The sequence below is a fragment of the Lolium rigidum genome, chromosome 1 (assembly GCF_022539505.1).
Source record: "Lolium rigidum isolate FL_2022 chromosome 1, APGP_CSIRO_Lrig_0.1, whole genome shotgun sequence".
NCBI lineage: Eukaryota > Viridiplantae > Streptophyta > Magnoliopsida > Poales > Poaceae > Lolium > Lolium rigidum.
In genome coordinates, this window is record NC_061508.1 from 174,253,867 (window position 1) to 174,261,241 (window position 7,375).

The window sequence follows — 7,375 nt, forward strand, 5'->3', positions numbered from 1 at the left end:
CTTCTTTTTTTTTCGTTCTTATCCTCACTTGATGGCTTGGCTTCCTTGTGGGTCTTCCTCGAAGATGTACCTGATTACACATAAAGCATTTTGATGAGGTAGCAAGACATTCAAATGGAGGTTATGATCAAGCATGGTAAGGAGCGAGTTGAAGTGCTTCGGTGCGTGCTCACGTCATCGGTCCACTCGAGGGATTACTTGGCCTTGGCGTAGTGTCGTCCTTGGGCGGGGCTACATCACCCCTCCTTAGTGGCTCCCTATATATAGTCCCCCATCCCCACCTAAGAACCCTAAGTCATAGCTTGATGAAGAATTAGGCTTATGCCTCCACCATCCCTTTGGGATTAGGGAAACCCCCTCCTCTCTTAGACACAAATCTGAGTTGTATCAAGGCCCTCATTATGTGATTGATCTCTCGCTTGTGTAATTCTACTTCGGTCTCTCGCACTAGTGATTCCATCGATTGCATACTGATCTCTTGCTCGGGGATTCTACCTCGTATCTCTCCCTTGACTGATCGGTGGTTCAAACCGTTGAGAGCAAACTGGGTTGTGTTGCGTGCGTTCAGCGTGTGTCTTCGCCATGTTCCTCCACCCCTCTCCCCCGCGGTTGTTGGTCAATTCGTGAGATCATGCCACAAATCGAGGCTTAAGACCTCATCAATACCTATTTTTAGCAGTGGGTACGAGATGATGAGGGCGACCACAACAAGAGACAAAGAGAGCGCCAGCAAAATAAATACTACGGAGTAGATCGCAAGGGGTAAGGCGCCAGCGGCATGCGGCAAAGGGGAGCAGTGGGTGCAGCGTCAAGTTGAGCATCGATGAACAGGAGGGTCACGCAGGACAAGGTCTTGGACCACACATTTGGTCGGAAAAAAACATGGGTAGTATTTGCAAAATATCAAATCCGGCATCAAGAAGGGAGTACGTTCCTTTCTTTCTTGCTTCACCACTAAGTAATAAATATATATACTCAATCAATAGGTTTTAAACATATCCCTAGTTTATATCAATTTAACTAATGACAAGGCATATATTATATTCGTCAAAATGACAACACACAGGACCTACGGAGGGCTTCCTTCTCTATCATATGTGATCAAATCAACCAAAGACAGCTGTATGAACGAATCGACCCAAAACAAGCACGCATAATATGTCTACAAAAACTGGCTAAGCACACATTGTCAGCTAGAACCGTCAATGCGTACACATTGCAAACAATCTTAGAACTCATAATATGCTGAAGGACCAGATTCTTAATTGGACCACAAGTATGAAGGCATGATCATCTTACAAAATATATCATCAATCCCTGCCAGGGGGGTAGAATGTGCCCTTCTGTTCAGCAGATCAATAAAAACACGAGGATACAATCTGGGTAGGAATTATCAAGTAAGAAGCCTTCAGTTGACGTGAGCTGTGTCAACTCTGGCTCCAACCTCCTCAGGCTTTTCTGCTGCATCTGCCTTTCCTTCCTCTTGAGGTTTGGACACTTCTCCTGATAAAAGGTCAACAGAAGTTAAAGAGCAATATTAGGACCATTTCACAGCAAATCTAAAGAAATTATATACCATGTCAACAAAAAAAACTATATACAGTTATTATAGGTATCAGCTTTCATCAGAATACACTTACATGCATTAACATCACTTCAGTGACATGTTTGCTAATTGAACAAATAAAAAGCTTTCTAGCAGTTCTCAAATTCAGTACAGCTTAAATGACATGTTTTTGCTACTACAACAAAACAAAAGGCTCTCTAGCAGTTGCCATATTAAGTAAAGCCTACCCTCACCCTCATTTTTTTTATTCATTCGATGCATCAAAAGTATCTGTCTGCTTATTCTCCACCACATCTGCAGGAGTTGCACTAATTACACAGTTCAGGTTTAGTGAAATGCATTTCATTTATGCAGTACTACCTCTGCACGACTCGAGAGTTTTTAATTCGAACGGAGGGAGTACATGCCAAGCAAAAACACTTTTCTTAGTCTCCTTGATATAAATCCACTAACAAATTCTAGAGAACAAACAAGTCCTCAATGATACTAATATACAAACATAGATTACATATTCTTGGGTAAACAGTAGTCTTAGTTACAAAATTGAATTGGCTAGTTAAGGTCATTTCACTTCCTATTGTGGTTTAATACTTAAAATACTCATTATGTATTCTAGGAATAACATTAAACAATCGTATGCATTTGATTATATTTCTGAAGTACAGCAGGCATAATATAATTCTCCAAGACACGACAATAGAATATTTACTTTATTACTTAGAATCGTAATTAATACAAAAAATAGAAACTTTTCAAGGCACAAACCTCTCATTTACTGCACACGAAAGAAATGCGGTAAGAGATTTTAGTGGCAACCAATTTCTAAAGAAAAACACAGCAAGAGAATAATCAATTGACTTATCAGGTAGAGTCAGCTATATATAACCATCATACCAAAATAAAATGATCAAGCATAATTCGAAACTGAGAACAGGCACAGGAGCACCAACCTTCCTCATCACTCTCATCGTCAAACTCATCCATCCCCATATCACCCATGCCATGTGGCATGCCGCCCATGCCACCCATCATATTGGCCAATTCACTCATGCCACCCATACCACCCATGCCACCCATGCCAGGCATACCTCCCATGCCAGGCATACCTCCCATGCCAGGCATACCTCCCATGCCAGGCATACCTCCCATGCCAGGCATACCTCCCATGCCAGGCATACCTCCCATGCCAGGCATACCTCCCATGCCACCCATATTCTACAAAAGGAGATAAAGAACATCATAAGAAGTATATCATTCAACTAATCGACAGAAAAAACATAAAAAGAACTTACCGCGAAATCCATCCCATCAACATTTATATCAGCACCTAAGATAACAAAAGATGAACGTCAAAATGTTTACTGGGACAAGCAATATTGTATAGCAAATGCAGCACTAAATTGATACAAAAGTGTTCTCTATCTAAGTTGCAAAAGTCAGCTGTCTATTCACAGGCCTTAGTGTCGTGTCTTATATCAGACAATTATTGTTCCTCCTTCATATAAGCATGTAGGTGAAGTACTAAGTTGGAGAAGAAGCACAAAACCATTTTATCGGATCAAGTGAGTTTGGAGATGAAGCTTTTGGAGATATAATGTCAGAGAAGGAACTCAATGGATGATCATCCAACATTACTGAAAACACATACACATTTACATAGGAAAGGTACTAGTGTACCAGGTATTTAGAAAGTTCAGTCACTACCAGTGGGCTAATCATCGCTTATTTCTAGAAGTTTTCAACTGAAGTATTATCACTAACACTGACTTATTGCTTCTGTAAATAGAACACTTTTAGTAGGTACCATACCATCATCATCTTCATCGACCCATTTGTCCCAATCAACTTTCACAAAGTGAGGTGCCTTTTGATCATCTCGAACAAGCTTATTCCACCATTTGGCCTCAGCTTTTTCAACAATGCAGAATATGGATCTGACACCAACACTTATTTTGCTTGCCTGTAGAGTAGGAGACCAAAACAATACTGGATAAGAAAAAAAAAAAACAGCTTTTTCGACAACTGAGAATTCAACATACATGACAGTAGTCACTAATATTGTACTATAGTATCAAATAGACATTGATTACCTCGACATTAACTTTGTCATTCAAATCTAGTTTTGATTCATAGGAGTTTCCATCAGTTCCAGCAGTGGCAGAGAAAGAGAATACACCATCAGGTTCCAGATTGACCTTAGCATCCTTTGCGTCAGGCAATTGTACTGTGATGTACACCTTGTCAATCCTCTGGGCCCACCTAACTTCAGGGTGCCGACTACAGAAGATATTACTAATTATCAAGAAACCCACACCAGATATGAAATATCTCTCCCAAAAGTTAATTAAAATAATGTTTACAGCCAGTTAAGAATGAAAGGAATAACAATTATTTGGGAGCAAATTTAAGTGCAGTAATTAGATGAACAAAATATGCAAAAATGAGGATTGGGAAATTCAACCGTAAACATATAGAGAGCAGGATTCTCAAAAAAAAAAAGAGAGAGCAGGGCATATAGTATGCACTAGGTGCATCAGGTGTACTAATGCACTAAGCTATTCCCGGGCACCTTCAGTTATTGATCCAGAATCAAGCACGCACTTTGTTTTGCACTCGAGATTTACCAAAATCAACCCACAGTACACTCCCTATCTTTCCCATCATTTAATGCATGCATATACAATTATATATTTATATCCCAACAAAGAAAGGACTATATTTTGAAATGGGTGTCCGATTCAGAAACAGTTTTCACCATCCTCTTCGTCTTAACAAGCTCTCCAAAATAAGATCAATGTCGAGTGTATTTGAAAACTTAAATTTTTATTTGTTGAAACAGTTATGGAACTTCTCACAAACGTTCTTTGTACATGCAGGTTCCGTATAGATTTCTATGGTTTCATGATTTCATTACAAATCCATACGAACTGTAACAAAATTTTATAGTGGTCTGTGTTACACTGGGATGAACATGTTAAACATGAACAAAACAAAGGTGAAAATTGTGCGAACACATGCCCCAATAGAATCATGAACGTGATCTCAAATTTGTGCAAACATTATAGACTTTGTGAAATGCTGAATATTTTGAAAACTACTGTGGAATATACTTTTTTTTTTTCTGAAGAGAGTGAAACTAAGGAAAATAGCAAAATACTTTGGCAACTGTGCTCAACAACAGGTGAAATTCTTGTGAGCCCAACTTCTTCTGCTGAAATAGCATAGTTGAAGGGGTTATTATCTTGTGGCTGTGAATGCCTGCTATACTACTAGTACATCTAACACCCCTAAGTGCATTCTATGTGCCCCCTAGAAAGCAGAACATCACAGCACACTGGATGTATGCATATATCAATCATATTCCTAGTAGAACAGTATGATGGATGGCAAAGCAGGGCCATGCATTCATTCAAACAAAAAGAACACAATCAACAGGTACTCTGCTGAACGCACACACATAATTATTAAACCATGTTTATAAACTTTTAAATATTGCACCGGAGATACGGAACAATTAGATATTACATTCACTCATACCATTTTAATGAAATAATAAGATGAGAAAGCATAAAATTATACCATTTAAAATGACTTGTTCTTTTACCTCATTAACTCATTGCTACATGGAATAAGATGTAACAATTGTTATATATATTGAAGCTTTTGTCAAATAGCAACTATACCAGACTTCACAGTTTACATATTGCTCGATATAAAAAGATACATAATGGTAACCATGTGCATAATATAATCTTCAAGCAAGAGGTTTTTTTTGTCTATATCATAAGACATATTTGCTATGAAAAACACAAATTAGGAACTATGGCTAGCAAATTACCAGTAGTACAACAAACAATAGAGCAACACAATAATATAATCCTCATATATGATAAATAATTGGTCACAAAACAGGGTTAGGCAAACTACTACTAGTCACAGACATGTCCATAGATTAGACACACCGCCATTACACTCCAACACCAAACTACACTGCTGCATCGTTTACCATAAGTGCTATCTGTTAAGTAATCCATGCATATTGCAACCAAGTAGACGGTCAAAGACAGCATGCAGAAACCCGGAGTGAAACCAAATATTGCCAGAATCGAATTCTTGGATTCTTTTGGAAGAACCTTACCACAAGATCTGAACAGTGAACACACAGAACTTAGAAAACAACTCAAATCCCAGGATATCACACTTCTATCTCTATTAACCACAGCAGCAGCACCAAGTCATGCCTAAGAAGTAGAGTACATAACTACAAATATCATGTTCGATGAAAATGGCAGCAGAACAACAAACAAAATCACAAATAAAAAGAGTTAGCAAGTTCACCGCTATTGGTTGGACCTTGAACTGCCGTGAAACCGAAATCATACTAAGGCGACCAAAATAGCTCACCCTTCCCGCATCGCCGAAACGACCAGCAAGGCAGCCAAATCCTAAACCGCCCATTTCTACATACGCATAATCCATAGAAGAAAAAACGGACGCAGTCGAGCACCGTCAGAACGCCGAAATCAGACTGCCTAAGCTGACCAGCTAAACATAGGGAAAGCGAGAAATCATGAGGGCCGTAAGACGACGAGTCCTCCAGATCCATTCACGCGGTTCGAGGATACAACCTCCGCACTTTGCACAGAATCTAAAGCCGAATCAGAAGGGGAGGGGGAACGCTAGATCGGAAGGGGGCGCCCAGGTTCCTCTCACCTCATCTTGCTTGGGATCGGCAGTGGAGGTGGCGGCGGAGGCGGCGGCGGGTGGGAGCGAGGGTTTTGAGAGGTTTTGGACGTGAGTATGAGAACTTGAGAAGTTAGAAGACGGCGAGGTCAAGGCAACAAAAATAGGGTATAGGAGGGTAATATGGTAAAGATGAGCATATAGCAGGCCGGAGTGGGCCGATCGCAGACGGGCATCAGGCCTATTTCTATTGTTGGCAATAATCGAGCACCTGCACATGAACGCTCCGAGCAGCTGACGTATTCCAGAACCCTCAAAAAAAAAAAAAGCTGACGTATTCCAGAGTAATAAAACTTTGGCAGAGGAAACGAGAGGAGTAGGAACGGGGAAGTCGATGATCTCCTGAAGAACCTGAAGCTGCATGTTTCAGAGTTGGATGACGTTGTTCTAAAGAAAGAGGAGGTAGGAAATCTCCCTACCGTGAAGTGGAAGGCAGCAGCTACACTACACTGCTATCACGCAAGGGGTTCAACCTTGAACCGTTGAAGATATTGCAGCTAGCGAGCAAAGTTCTGAATGATGTTGTTGATGCTAGATTGGCGGGCTCCAACGAGGAGTACCGCCGCCAACAATGAGTATATCAAGTTGGATTGGCCCCCTCGGTGTTATGTGTGGTCGAGACGCAACTAGCCAGATAACGGGTGGAAGGACTAGCAAGGACGCTAGGTTATGACCGAAGCTTTGCTATTAGCAGCTCGGGTAGAAGTGGTGGCATAGGTATTTTCTGGAGTGAAGAAATAAAGATTGAAATCTTACCTTATTCTCATTTGCAAAAAGCATGGAAGGACAGAGGGCAGTGTGCATCCACAGCAGATATTAAATCAAAGCTATCCAACCTTTCGGGTGATTTAACACGCTGGAACACTACTACCTTCGAAAATGTTTGGCGACAACTCAAGAAACTTCGAACTGAGTTGGAAATATTACGAGCATGTCCAGATCGTTCGGGTCCGACATATGAAGAGACGGAGATCTGCGGTCATATCATAGAATTGCAGGACCGAGAAGAAGTGATGTGGCGACAAAGATCTCGCATCCAGTGGTTGTCGGGGGGTGACAGGAATA

General features: G+C 40.7%; 1 protein-coding gene across 2 annotated transcripts; it reads right to left on the reverse strand.

Moving 5' to 3' along the window:
- Positions 1-1,243: 1,243 nt before the first annotated feature.
- On the reverse strand, positions 1,244-6,388 carry LOC124685202 (uncharacterized protein Os08g0359500). 2 transcript variants are annotated; one of them, XM_047219542.1, is made up of 7 exons: positions 6,281-6,388; positions 3,658-3,844; positions 3,377-3,527; positions 2,860-2,894; positions 2,518-2,782; positions 2,333-2,389; positions 1,392-1,503 (listed from the first exon to the last, which is right to left on the reverse strand). In XM_047219542.1, the coding sequence occupies exons 1-6, from the start codon at positions 6,283-6,285 to the stop codon at positions 2,373-2,375; spliced, it is 660 nt and encodes a 219-aa protein (XP_047075498.1). In that variant the 5' UTR covers positions 6,286-6,388; the 3' UTR covers positions 1,392-1,503; positions 2,333-2,372. The 2 variants fall into 2 exon arrangements, with proteins under 2 accessions (XP_047075491.1, XP_047075498.1); XM_047219535.1 differs by lacking the exon at positions 2,333-2,389 and having other exon boundaries at positions 1,244-1,503.
- Positions 6,389-7,375: the final 987 nt, after the last annotated feature.